The 14,721-nt window shown below is 45.7% G+C and overlaps 1 protein-coding gene across 1 annotated transcript in view; it reads left to right on the forward strand.

The window, feature by feature from the left end:
• The first annotated feature begins 694 nt into the window (after positions 1-694).
• Positions 695-14,721, forward strand: part of PARD6G (par-6 family cell polarity regulator gamma) — a 68,257-nt gene continuing 54,230 nt past the window's right edge. The window contains exons 1-2 of the mRNA XM_054382031.1: positions 695-766; positions 14,465-14,687. Of these exons, the coding sequence (XP_054238006.1) occupies positions 695-766; positions 14,465-14,687 (295 nt within the window). The remainder of the gene's footprint in view (positions 767-14,464; positions 14,688-14,721) is intronic.

Here is a 14,721-nt window from a genome sequence, read left to right on the forward strand (position 1 = left end):
TCTAGATGACAACCCAGATGATCCCTTCCTTTCTGTGATTCTGTGACGACGCAGTGTCCGTTATATCGGGCAAGTGCACAGGCCTGCCAAGCGCCGGGACCTAACATCGGGCGGTTTTATTTCGCACCTACAACTCTGCCAGCCCTTGGGTTTAAAGCGGCGCCCGAGCAGCCACTCCAGCCCCTATGAATGCTCGCCCTCGGGAGCGGGTGGCCGCGCACGGCAGGCCCGCCCTGCATCGCCTTACTGTTTAACAGCACCGGGGGCAATGCCCGCGGTAACCTCCGGCCGCTCTCTTGGGACTGCCCGAACCCCGCTAGCCTCGCCGACTCCCTCGCAGGCACGCACTGCATACGCGTGGGGCCCGCCCGGGCCAGAGCGGAACCCCGCGGCGCGCGGGGGAGGGGCGAGGGGAGGCGGGCCCAAGCGGGGGCAGGTGGGCGTGGCAGTGGGCGTGCCCTGCCGGCCCCAGGCGCCCGCCCGCCGCCAGCCGCGGGCGCGCGGCTGCTGGGAGCCGTGAGCGCGAGGCCGGCGGAGCGGCCGCTCTCATTGGCGCGCCGGGACAAAGTGGCCGAAGCGCGATCGGTAGCGGGGCGATCGGCTCGCGGGGGCGGCCCGGGGGCGCGCGGCCCGCTGCGGGCGGGTGGCGGCGGCTGCGCGGGGCTGGGGACGGGAAGGCAGCGGGGCCGGGAAGATGAACCGGAGTTTCAACAAATCTCAGACTCTGCGGTATCTGGAGTGCAGCGCAGTGGAAGTGAAGAGTAAGGTGAGGAGAGCGCGGCGCGGCCTCGACCGGCGGCGGCCGGGTGCGCCTTTGCCCCGCTCGCTCCCAGCGGGTTTCCCGAAAATGAATGGAGTTCCCCCCTTACCGTTTCCCCCGTACTCTTCCCCACCCGGCGCTGCCGGAGCCGTGCCCCAGCCGCAGACCGGAGAGCGAGCGCTGACGGGTTGGCGGCAGTTGTAAAGAGGCGGGATCCCATTGCGGGCGCCGCTCTCGGCCTCGCCTCCGGTGAGCCGCCCCTGCCCCGGTGTGAGGCGGCGGCGGGCCGACTCTTCCCTGCCCTCCCCTGGGGCGGCAGCGGGGCCGGGGCCCGCGGGCGCCAGGGGCCTCGCGCCCGCCGTTCCTGCTCGATCTTTTGTTTCGCCGCGGTGACTTCGGCACTAACTTTCTGGGGCAGCTCGGAAAGCGGCGGCCGATTCGCCTGCGGGGACGGCTGGGGCTTGGACTGGCGGCGGTGGCGGCAGGCGGGTGGGAGAGCTGAGGCAGTGCCGCTCCCGGGTGGCTCCTTATCCCCACGGCCACGGGAGGTGCTTCGGCCACCTCCTGGGTGGTGGGTTGGGTTCCCCGGCGCGATTTGACAAGAGGAGCAGGGTAGTAGGAGCGAGGAGGACCGGGTCCCCTCCGCTCGCCCCGGTGCTGGAAGCGCCAAAATCCTGCTGTAGATCCCAGTGGAGAAGCCGGAGCGAGACCAGCGGGAAGCTTCACCCTCCCGGGTGTTACCAGGGGGTGCTGGCACCCGCGTTCAGCCAGCCGGATTCCGCAGGCTCGTGTTGCCGGGGAAGGAGTTGTGGTCTGCAGGTCATCTACGAAAACAGCTCTGCCGCAGTTCGGCATCTTCAAGTGATGGTATCGGTTGTGTCCGTCGTTGGTCTTGCTGAGTTCTCTTCGAGGGACTCTGGTCACTCTTGGTTGAACCAGTGCGTCCAAAGGTTCCCTGCCACCTCTGTGTTGCACAAATCAGTAGCATTTAAGCAAAACTGGTAAATCTCCCTGAAAGCCTGTGTTTTATAGCCATATAAGATAAATGGTGTAGGCAATGCTCAAGAGTACAGAATAGCGTTAGTGTGTCCTGGAATTATGCACAACCATGGTCACCTGCTGAGATAGTATTGGAGATGATGTATTTGGGACTTCATGCTTGGTTCTCCCCATAGTTGTCCCTTGCTGCTGCTGCTAGTATTTGCATTCAGATCAAACAGCCTTGAGTAACACATAGACCTAAGGACGATGGGATGGCTTCAGTGGGATAGCTACCTTTCATCCAAGGGACTCTCTAGTTGCTTCTAAACATAGCACCTGAAGTGTAGGCTGAGACCTTTATTTTCTAACCTCCTGTTGCCACTTGAAGGGGCACAGCTGGCCTGGAAGGTTCCGTCCTGTGTCCCTTTCTGGAAAGTTTTAGTTCAGTTTGTACTTGTTCTAAGGTGTAATCCAGCCACCAAATGCTCCAAATTCTGTTTGCTAGTTGCAGAGTTACACCTCAGTATACTTCTGAGTCATACCACAGTATAAGCTTCAAACTAAAACTGTGATCACAGGTAAAAATGTTGTAAGTTCATCCTCTCTCTTCTACTTTAATACTGCCATTGACATAGCCTGAGTTTGTTGTATTGACAATTTAAAAGCAACCTTAAAACGAACATCTCCTAGCCTCCTTGACAGCTACAGGAATCCTGTAAATGAATCCTACGCAGTTGTATAGACACGGAGCGATTTAAGGGCATTGTGAGTGTAGGAATGACTGTAGGTTTCTGGAGAGAAGGAAAATAAATTTGTGTGGGTGAAAGGGGTTTACTGGCAGAGGGCTTCTGTAGCTCAGGGTTGTTGCTGCTGGTAGCCCAGAACTTACTTTAATGAACCGTGGCGCTCTAGAAGGAAACTGAAAATAGAGGCTAAATTCAAAATATCCTGCCGAGGGACTACACCCAGTGATGATCCATTAACACACAGCAAGAGTCACTGGAGACTGTGCTGTTGAATTTCCTAGTGCTGGTGGGGTTCTGCTGTTCGTATGACTTGTGTGCAATAACATCTAGACTGTTTATGTAGCAGGCTGTTGCAGTTGTTGGCAAACAGAGGTTGGTACTGACATTGCAAGATGGTTTTCTTTTGTGAATCTTGTAGGTTCTGACTTAGGGAGTTAATCTTCTATGGTTAGAAGCTGATCCAGTGAAAAGCTTTGGCCAGTGGTACCTGGCAAGGTACTGTATGAATGTCTTATACCCCTTGTTAAAACCTAATAATTGTACAGGGTCAGTTAGGACGCTGTCTGTCTTGTCTCTGCGGATCACTTGGTTGTCCTGCTGTGATCATCTAGAGATAGTCTTTCTTTTTTTGGGTGGACTACCTAAGGCCAGGGAAACAAAAGGATTCAGTAATACTGCTTTTGGAAGCTGTATGTAGTCAGCCTTTAAAACATTTAGTTGCTTGTTTTGTAAGTACGAAGCCTGTCCTGGCTTGCCTGAGAACTTGAAAGTTGAGTCTGAGAACTCATGATTTTGCAGCTATCGCCTGAGAGCGCAGGCTACCAGGTGAGTGGAGGTGGGTGCAGCTCAGCCTCTGCGCTGGGGCATGCTCCTGGCTGTGGATCAAGGGATTCTCAGGTGGCGTTTCAAAGGCTGGGGAAGTGGTGGGCCGTGGGCAGGTGGAATCCCTTTTAGTGGAGGAGTTGGGTGTGAGAGCATGCTGCTTTTACACAACAGTGTAAAGTAGCTTTTCTTCTTCTCTGAGGATGGAGCTGGATGTGAAGGAGCTCTGGAAAAAATTGCTATGTGGAGTCACACAGGTGATGGTCTGCAAATGTTGGGGTTTTGATATCCCTGCCTCTGTAATGATAACCAGGGGGTTGCTTCCTTAAGGATAAACCACCATCCAGCTGGGGTGTTGCGTTAAACACAACGGAGAAATTGCTTCTGTGTAAAGTGACCAAGATTTTCCTGGATTTGCCGATTTTTTTTTCATTTTCTCTTAAAGAAAGTTCTTGAAAATTAAATGTGTGCCCTTGATTATCGGGAGGGGAGAGTTTGTTAGACCTGTAGTACCATACTAAGCAAGACACTTCTCTGGCAATCCCTAAGTATGCTTAAAGAGTCCTAATGTGTGCCAGAGAATTATGAAAAAAAAAAAAGTGTGTTTGGTGGGGAGGGTGTGGTGAGGGTACAGGGAACATCTTGATGGCTGGACTCAGTCCAGTTTTTCAGCATCCTTCTTGTGCTGAAGAGCCAAAACCTGCAGGTGGTATTAGAATCATAGAATGGTTTGAATTGAAAGGGACCCTACAGATCACCTTGGACCAACCCCCCCTGCCGTGGTCAGGGACACCATCCACTGGATCAGGTTGCTCGAAACTCCATCCAACATGGCCTTGAACGCTTCCAGGGAAGGGGCACCTGCAAGCTGTTCCAGTGCCTCTTTTCTTGTGCTGTAGACACGTGAGCTTTGTGGATGATCAGATTTCATCTGGGCTAAACCAGGCTATGCCTTCCTTGGACCTAGCCTGACTGATCACCCTTGCTGGGAATGTGGCCCAGAAGCACTCTTCAGCTCCCAATGCTCATGTCTGTGGGTATTTAAATGCCCTGTGACTACCCAGTAGGAACATTTGCAGTAATATGTTCTCTACCTACATGTCTTTGCAGAAACATGGGCTTCTTGGTGCTGTGTAACACTTTTTGGTGTATGTCAGGTTGTTGTTTCTCTGGGCACGTGTAAGACAGTGCAGAAGCCCTTTGGATCCTCGTGTTGCAGCAAATACTGAAGAGGAGAACGGCACAGCAGCCATCTGTGCACACCTCTTGTTTTCAGATGTGGCAGTGATAGGAATTGCTATAGCCTGCTTTAAGAAGTCCTCTTCCTTTAGGCTCAGTGCTTCCTCTGTTCCTCTGTCTCCTCCCCTGAGAGATGGCCTTGTAATGAAAACACTTAAACTTATTGCTAGATAGGAAAATGGAAGGATAAAGACAAACCTGCTTAGAAATTGGCATGTCTTGGGAAAATATTAATTGAACTGTAATTACACCTTACCCCTCTTCTGTCTTTCACAAGAGAATACATTAGAAGCTCAGTTCTTATCTAGGTGTCGTCTGTGTAGCTCAGGATTAATGTTTCAGCCTTTTTAGGCAGGATCTGAAAACACATTATCTTGCTGGCTTAGAGGGACTGTGTATTCTCACGTGTCTAGTACTCACTGGCTCCATTCCCCCTGTCTGGTGACAAGTGAAGTATCTGTCCCCTCTGAAGAAATTGCCTCTAATCTCTGAAAAAGGTTTCCAGATGACCCTTTCTCTCTCCTCCCTTTTACCAAGAGCTCCAGCACATACACTGTGTGGGGTTCTTTTTTGTTTGTTTTGTTAAGAATCCTGCCTGTGGCCATGAGATCCCAAAACTCCTTTTCATTTTCTCTCAGCTGGTTGCAGGCTTCTTTCACTGTGAATTTAAGTCTACAGAAGAACAAATACTTTTCAGATAGGAATTCCTCCATTAATGGTGAGACTTATCTTTAATTACAGCTCCATGTAGCCAATCTTCTTTAATCCTGCTCTGAGTGAAGAGATATTTTTTTTCTTATTTTGTATATACAGCTTTTCAAATAGGATAGTAGCTATCAGCCCAAGTGTATATTTCTTTTCCTGTCACTTGGATATTCTGGAATAGTAGAGGTAAGAGATTGCCTTAGGCTTTTAAATGGCAACCCTTTGAAGTATTTGTGAAAGTGTGGCTTTTTTTGCACTTTGACAGTTTTATGTTTTTGGCTTAAAAGCAGCAGAAAAGTATTTCTCTTGTACTAGTATATTATTTCCTGTACACTGTATGTATGAAGAAGAATTAGTTTTCATGTTTTCAGAAGTGAGTAAGTGCACTTGTGGTTCCCTGATAAATAGTCTTTTGGAAAAAAACCTATACTTCTTGTTACTGAACAATAGGAACCTTTGATGGTGATGGAGGAGTATAAAAACACAGCTACCTGACTCAAGTGCTGGCTGTGACATTCCTGCCTTATTAATAGTCCCATGTTTTCTTGCATTATAAACTGATTTACAAACTAACAAAGTGACTAACATCCTCCTACTATAAACAAACCCAATGAGATAAATACATCCAGATAACTATAACCATTTTTCCCCCCTCTTCTCCCATCCTGTTTTTACTTGTTCCAGTAAATGGTCATTTTCAGATGGATGCTGCAAATGGATTTTTAATAAATTCTCCATCATATTTTGGTGCATCCAAAGTATAGATATGATACTGCTCTGGACCTTGAAGACAGAGAGTATATTTGGGGTCAGCTATTCTCTGTGCTCGTACGAAGTCACTAGCTGATAAAATGCTGTCTTTTGTTCTTGGGCAAGTGTAGAAGTCACTGCTTCAGCAAGCCTGCCAACTGCTAAACTGAAGTAATATCCAAACAGCTTGTGGGTGGTTTGTCCTGCTCAGGTGCCATCTCTTTTCCTTACAATTGTACCTGTGCTTATGTTAACAAAGCTAAGCCTTTAACATCCTTTCCCCCTGCCCTGGCCCAGCTCCAGAAGTTGCTGATGGTTCTCAGCAGTATTGCATGTCCACATGACTGGCTGTTACAGTATCTGTGGGCACCTTGTGTATGTGAATGGTATAAAGTACAACATCCAGTGGTGTTAACTGTAGCAATAGCAGTAGGAACAAACCTGTTTTTACCAGACTCCTGTAAAGAGGTTTTGAAGGTCTGGTTCTTCTCTGTCTGGTGTTGACTAAGTGAGAGAGATCTACAAATTGTCTTTTTCAGCCTTTTGTACTTTGATTTCACTCTAACCCTGAAGGCCTAACACGCCTTCTGAAGTTTAAAGAAATGTTTTCCATATGTAGCAGGCTTCAAAACTGATAAAAAAGCATCACTTTGTTAAACCTATAGGATGTTAAAATAGACTCCAAGTTGCTTTAAGTTTTTAAGCAGTACTTTACATTCTTCCAAGTTAAGGTCATTCTTGTCATACCTAGAATAAAACTAAAATAAGTGCAGTGAAAAACCCTGTAACCAGCTGATTTAACTTCTGGTTTTGAGCTTCAAAACATATTTGATTATATGCAAACCAAATGTGGCATGGACTCAGAAAACCGCAAAGCTTCCCTCTCTCAAATGAAGACAATATGCCACAGCAAAAGCAATTTGAGTTGGTCTGGATTGTTGCAAAACGTGTCAGGAGAAAGACTGTAAACATTAGTCTCTTAAGAAGTCTTCCCTCTGTTCTTTTCCCTCCCAGTCTGCTGAGCTTCTGACAGTAGGTATTATATTTGCTCTGATGTGCTAAATAGCATCTGCTAAACTCTTGGCTCCTCTGTTATTACAAATCTTTATTTTTCCTAGTAGGATGACTTTGTGAAGTGGTCATACCTAGTAAACTTAAGTCTGTCTTTAAATGATTAGGTGATTGAGAGAAGGTGACCACATCTTACCAAGTTACCATGCAGCAGCTGTGCCACAACAGTTGGTCCTGTGCATGCCTGCTGCTCAACACTTCTCAGCTGAGGTGGTGTTGCACAGAGAAGTAATTTTGTGATATTTTTGTTCAGGTGACAGCTGCAGTAAGCACCAGGACAGTGTAACTATCTTCTCTGACCTGCACACTGGCACTGTGTGAGCAGTAGTGCCTGTAGGAGAGGGTAGGCTCAGACACATGCTTTGAGCTACTTGGCATCACAGTGGATGGGATGGAGGAGGATATGCTCTGGTGCTCAAGTTATAATCTCAGATCCTACATGACAGAGAAAAAAAAAAGAGGGATAAAAAAATAATTACCGAAATCTAGTTATGGAAAGATGACAGTTCTTTTGTCAATGTTCCCAAAATTATTAATCTGCTACTGGCTTGGGTGCTAGCTCTGCTAAACCAGATGGTTATCCATATCCCTATGAGTTGTTGTGCAGAAGGCTAGGGCTGCTGTGTTGTGTTTTAGCACCTCCCACACTCTCCTCTTCTTGATCCTGCCTCCAGGTTCATACCTTTGCTTTCATGATCGTTTTTAGCCTAGTAACTTGGGAATTTCTGATCTCCTTAAAACTCGGTCCAGCCAGTCTGTCTTATGAGTAGTCTTCTGAATTTTAGTCTCGCCACACTGAAACAGTCCTAAAGGACGCTAAACAACGGATCTTTAATTTTCTGAGGTGCTCTTTAAAGTTGAAAAGTTGTTTACAGCCAAGTTAAAAAGGAATGTCTCTCATGTGAGGTTAAAATACCTGTGGAGGCTCTGTCTGGCAGGCTGCAGGACTAGCCACCTCCAAGGAGTTCTTCAGGGGTGCAATTAATAGCGCTTTCCTCACTACTCCCTTATCATTCCCTTTGTAAGAGACTTTGCACATGCTTAATTTGAGCTTTTACTAACCAAGAAAAAGTCTTGTGAGGATTGATTGCTTGCCCCTAATTACCTTTACAGTGCAGGCCAGAAGTTAAAAGATGAAATGTACTTTTGGAGACATTCCCTCCCTCTAAGTGAAGGTAAAGTCTCACACAACAGATAGTCCGGTTCTCATTGGAGATTCCTGAAGTTAATTGAGGCAGAAATGTCTGGGTCAGGGTGTGGTGCACTAGCCCTAGGGCCACCCCCCTGGGGCCATCCCTCTTGCTTCCACCATGCACAGCTGTTCCCAGTCCCCAACCGGTCTGGCTAGGTGTGTATGTGTGTATCAGGTTACTTCTCTGCAGCTGTTGTTGGCCCTGAGCTCATGGGGAAACCTCTGGCAGAAAGTAAAAGGGCATTAAATAAGTCTGAACCAGCCAGAGGCCTTACTGGTTACAAGTGTTTTGTAACCATGAAGGCATCTTTCTTAGTAAATATTCAGAAAATGATTTGCTCTTGCCATGGACCTGTACTAGAGCCTGGGCCTATGGCTTTGCCTGCTGTTGGTAATGTTGACCAGATCTCCTGATTTAGTGGTCCTTTGTCCCTCTGGATGGCAGGGTGCCAAATGTTCTTTTCCCCCCTTGTGCAGATGGTAACATGCCATGGATGTATGCATGTCATGCTGTATTTGTGCTAAAACTGGGTTGTGATGATGATGTAGGTGATGTGTGTGGTGCTCAGTGTTCTCTTTAAAATACAGGACTAGCTTGGTCTGCGTCCTTTGCAAACAGACTTTGGTTTGTTCCTGGAGATGGAGGAAGAAAAAAAGGAAGAGATCTGCTCTTTGGAAAGGCAGACCATCCAGTTAAGACAAAAATTTATTTTAAAGGCTTTGCTGTGTTTTTTGAAGGAGAACTGTATTGTGGGATTAAATATCAAGAGCTGAGGCAGTAAGGAAGGCTGGCACTGCTTCCCGCTTGCAGGCAGTACTGACTGACAGAGATAGTAGGGAGAAAGCAGCTGCATGGGTGACCTGATAGGAGAGGAGCTTTGGGTGCAAGAGTGACAAAGAAAGGGATGCCGAGTTCAGAAGAACAGGTTTGGAAAACAGCTTTTGTGGATAGCTGTTTTCACAAACTACCACCAACTAAGAAATAGTTGGTTGATAATGAGGCAAGCCAGTGTTTAGGAAAGCTTGGGAAAAGCTCAGAGCAGCTGTCAAGGCAAAGTCCAGTGTGTGGATGAGTAGTTGAATGGTGTCCATGGGTTTAAGATGTGGGGCAGAAAAGGTCTGGGTAATTAGCATATAGAAATATACAACTACCTGGATGATGAGTGTTACTGGAGTTACAGGTGCTGGGGAAGGCAGGGTCCACGAAGTTAGGTGAAGCAGGGAGAGGGGTAAGCTTAGCTTTAAGCTGCCCTTGAGCTGGCAGCTGAGCATTTGTGAAGAGATCAGAAAGAGACTGTATGGGAGGCGTGTCTCATGAACACAACTTTATCTGAGAGCAGTGGGAACAGAGAAATCAGCTAAATTTGTCTTTGGAGTAGATGCAGAAGAGTGCTGCCATGAACTGAGCCTCACAGACTGCTGAAGTGGGTTGAAGGAGTTGCAAAGGCTGTTCTTTGAATGGAAAGCAGAGACATGAAGCACTGTGTCTAAGAAGCATGATAAGAACAGGAACCACTGGGTTTCTTTGTGGGGCGAAGCTATTCTAAGAACTGAAGGTATTAAAGCATGGCTGTATTTTTATAGGGGAGTGAAAGGGGAGAGTACAACAGAAAAAGGGTAGGATTATGGCATTATACCACTTAGGGGGGAAAGTTTAGAGGAGAAGGTAGTAAAATTGTGTCTGTGATGGAGTTCCTATGAAGGGTAAGTAAAAGAGACACTGCCTTGCTCTTTTGACTTGTATCTTGGAATAAACAGCAAGAGCTGAGCAGGGGACTGAAGAGAAGATGAAATCCCACATTTACCACCAGCTTGATCATTGGGATGGAGTACAGCTGCTTTGGGGCAAGGGCAACCACTTAAAGGGGAGGTGAGAACTTGTTGCAGAGAACATCTGCTTGGTTGGTGGCACCTTGCCACTGGTGAAAACCACCATGACACTGGGAGCAGAGCAAGAGGCATGGCTGGAGGAGAAAGAGGGAACACAGACATGAATGTGACAGTAGAGCCCTGAAATCCTAGATTAAATCAGCCAGGACAAAACCATGTACATTAAGTCTTCTCCACATTCTTGACCTCCTCTTCTTCTCACTGATAAAGCAGCTCTGATCAGATTTCCTCCTTTTGAATGTCTCACAGGTAAGCAGAAATTACAGTCTGTGCAGGGATGAGCATGTTTGCTTTTCTTTCTGTTCCTGATTTTTACTTCATGGGAAAAGTAGCAGGCCAACATAATTCATGTTTATGGCTAAATATTGGTCTTTGATGTTTTCTTATTACAATAGCCTGAAATCAAAGCCAGCAATAAACTCAAGGGATGGCATATCATAAACATAGGGCTTTGTTTTCGATCCTGTAAATTTTCTGAAACTTAAAATTTAAAGAAGAAAAAGTTGGTCTCTTTTGCTTGCAAATAACTCTTCCATTTCAGAAAATAGCATCCCTTCAAGTAAACAATTCTCAAAATCCTACTCCCTTGTCTTCTCTGACCTCTCATCTTCCCTGGGGAGAAAGAAATCTTAGTTGATTGCCCTTGGTCAGCCTGTGTCAGTTTTGGTCAGATGGTTGTGACTTTCTTTAACACAACTTTTATCAGAATGCTATTCTTGTTTGTTTTTCTTTCCCCCCCCTTCTTTCCCCCCCCTTCTTTCCCCCCCCTTCTTTCCCCCCCCTTCTTTCCCCCCCCTTCTTTCCCCCCCCTTCTTTCCCCCCCCTTCTTTCCCCCCCCTTCTTTCCCCCCCCTTCTTTCCCCCCCCTTCTTTCCCCCCCCTTCTTTCCCCCCCCTTCTTTCCCCCCCCTTCTTTCCCCCCATTAAATTATTTTGATTTCTCTTGGACCCTCCTGTGCTCTGACTTCTGCAATAGTAGATGCAGTATTTGCATTAGATACATAGCTCAGAGTCATTGACTTCATTATGGGAAACTAATCTGCTTGTTAAAACTGTTAGTTCATCAAACAGTGTAATACAGTATTGTTCTGGCAGAGGCTCTGCTGGCAGACACTGGTCCTTGTGTCTGTTTCTGTGGAGGAATATACTACAAAAGAACTTTGTTTATAGCTTAGAAAAACAGTCATCAGGGCTATCTGTGCAAAGCCTTTAGAATTTGTAGTTTCTGGAAGATAAGTGGTGGATGTTATCTTGAAATTCTGTCTGAATACAATGCAGAGCACTCAATCTCTATGTTGTGTGGTACTGCAAAACTAACTGTGATACTCTCAGCCTTATTAGGGATGATGAATGAATGGTCACTGCTGAAGAGGGTTTTTTCCCTCTTCTGAAAAGATCTGCTGACAATGGTTACTGCCTGTGTATGTGCACAGATTGAATCAATCAGCTAAACTACTACTATGGGAATAGTGACCTTTAAACAAACCCCCAGCATCCTCATTATCTGCTTAAATCTCTTTTGAAGAGACTCTTCCCTTCTACACCTCTCTGCAGAATCACCTTCTAGAATCCTTGCCTCAAAGGGCTGCGTCATGGAAAAAGCACGAGTGAAATCAGGTGCATTTGTTTATTGTTGTCTTGTTCCTAAAGCAAAAGAAGTTGTCTCTTGGGCTTTGCTGAGGCTGAACATGTGAACGAGTGAATTTGTACAGCGTTCACGTCAGACCTTAGTGCCCAGGTCTGCAGTTGCATCCCTGTGGGTGGGCTGTTGTCTGCGTGGTGCACTCCACTGATGATCCATGTCTGGTATGCCCTCAGGGGTTAGGATGGGGGACCTGGCCCTTTCATCAGCTGTCCTCCTCTCATGTGGCAGCTTAAGCTGGGCTTTGGGTCAGCCCAACCTGTAAATAACCATCCTTGCTTCCTTCTTCTCTCCTTTCCCATGTCACTTGCCTGCTACACATGATGCTCCAGCATGAGAGCTGGCCTGTGCCTCGGCATGCGTGTTGAGCAGAGCAGGACTCTCCAGGTAGACTGTAGGGCAGGTGGTATGAGGGCTGTGTAGGATGGGGGGCTGTGTAGGATGGATATTGTACTGTCTGAGGTGAGACTGTACGGCACCCCCTTCCTTGCAAGTACCGTGCATGCTCATGGTCCTGAATGAGTTCCTGTGAGGGTGGTGAGGCACTGGAACAGGCTGCCTGGAGAAATTGTGAATGCCCCTTCCCTGGAAGTGTTTAGGGTCTGATTGGATGGGGCTTTGATCAACCTGATCTACTGGAAGGTGTCCCTGCCTGTGGCAGAGGATTTGGAACTAGATGATCTCTAAGGTCCCTTCCATCCTAAACCATTCTGTAATAAATTCTGTCCAGTAAACAAGTGACTGCTGGGCTAGGCATCTGACTACCTTGGCCTGGTCCTCTGGCCAAAGGAATCCTGTGTTCCTGTTCAGGTGTGCAGTCAAGGAAATGCAGCTCTAAACAAAGCCTACATAGATCTCGCTCCTGCCCCATTAGTTTGCTATTTAGATGTTAAACTTGTCACTTCAAGATGGTTGCTTCTTGCTTGAATCTAGGAAAAAGCAAACTTTAAGATACTTTTCAAATAAAACGGACGTAAGCATTTTTTCATTTTGAAATGTGTCAACAGAATTAAGTTGCTGCTTAGATTTTCCTGGAGAGAAACAGGGAGTGGAGGACAAAGGAGGACTGTTTCTCCTCCATTGGAATCAGCTGTGGTTCATTCAGCTTTTGTGCATTTGGATAGGCACTCCGAATTGAAATCTAAACTGGAACTAGCAGTTAATATTACAAACAAGCAGCGTAATTTGACTAAACGAGCTTTCAGATGATCACAACTAGGCTTTGATGCTGAAGAGTGGGATTTTCATAACTGTGGAAGTAATTTGAGAACACGCTTGCACCCAAAGCCAGGAGAGTTGGTAGTTTTCTTTTTTTTTTTCCTTTTTTTTTTTCTTGAGGATGATTATGGTGAAGATTCATACTTTTTGTTAGTCTGAGCAAGAGTGGCTTCAATATATAGTTGATTTAACATCTGAGAATCTCTAAGCAAGTCATTCTTTATTTTGAAGAAGAATTTATCTATGGAGAAGTCTCACTTTTTCCCTCACCTTTGTTTTCTGGTTAGTTTTGTCTTTGGTTTCTTGCCAAAGACTGACTTTGGAAATGAGAATTTCCATGAAATCCTAGTCACACACTTCCCCCCCCCCCCCTTTTTTTTTTTTTTTTTTTTTGATTTGTGAATGTGGTTCCATGCTTTTAGGAGTTGAGTTAGCATAGTTTTAGAGGTTCAGTTGATGAACAGTAGTCAACTAGTACTATACAATCTGAGTTATGAAATTAGATATACCAGAAAGGTGATTTAAGCTACTTGGTTTAAATAGATGTGTGATTTTACTCTTAATTTCCTTAATTAGAAAATCTAATTCTTTCCTCCTATTGTTAGTAGAATATTTAGTTTCTAGTATCAGAAATAAGGTCTGTTGAAAACTTTTTGTTAAGCACTCTCTGGCATTGAAAATAATTTCATATGAAGTTGAAATTGAGCCCCGTCACACCACTTCCATTTTATATATAAACACATATATATATATATATATATATATGTATAATTTTAACAGCCACTTATTCGTCTGTTAAGCTCGTAAAAAACAGTGGAGTGATAGTTTTCATGGGTTTAATTTTTCTAATTTACAGTAAGAACTCTCCTCCTTCTATACGGATTATGAGGAGAGTAGGGATTATGTAGAGTGAGTGTGTTTTCTAATGACAAGCTGTGTGCTTGCATGCCACACTTCCTTTAAGGTCTTATGGTTAAGATCCCATTGGTATTGATGAGAGAACGTGCAAAGAATTTTTATAGGGTTTGAATGGCTGAGTAACTAACTTCTTTTGAAAGCAGTAGAGGGAATGATTCTGTTTTGGAGAAGAATGGTCCTGTGGATTCCCAAGATGATGGTAACGAATTGTGGTACTTCGAAGTTAAATCCTACAAGTGCAATTATCCTCTAGAGGATTTAATAAAGACTTAGTATTGCAAAAATGCACTTTCTTTTAAGGTGGCACACTTGAGAATATCTACTGCCAAGCAGGGTAGTATCTTGGTAGCCATGGTTGTGTTCTAATGTGACAACTTAAAAGGCCTTTTGTAGACTTGAAAGCACCACTTTGTGGCTATATTCATCACAGAAAGAAAGAAAGAGGTGAAGTATACCATGTTGAAATGCCAGGCTAGAGCACTGGGTTGTGTTGATGTTTCACAACAGACGCTCTGTTTGTTTTCTCTTGCAGTTTGGGGCAGAGTTCAGAAGGTTCTCCCTGGATCGCTACAAGCCGGGAAAGTTTGAAGACTTCTACAAACTAATTCTTCACATTCATCACATAGCCAACCTGGAAGTGATGATCGGATATGCTGATGTGCATGGAGACCTTCTCCCTATTAATAATGATGACAACTTCTTCAAGGCTGTTTCAAGTGCTCATCCACTGCTCAGGGTTTTTATACAAAGACAAGGTAAGATGCAATTTCGTTTTGGTGCCTCAAAGTG

Source organism: Indicator indicator, chromosome 6 (genome assembly GCF_027791375.1).
Source record: "Indicator indicator isolate 239-I01 chromosome 6, UM_Iind_1.1, whole genome shotgun sequence".
Taxonomy (NCBI): Eukaryota; Metazoa; Chordata; class Aves; order Piciformes; family Indicatoridae; genus Indicator; species Indicator indicator.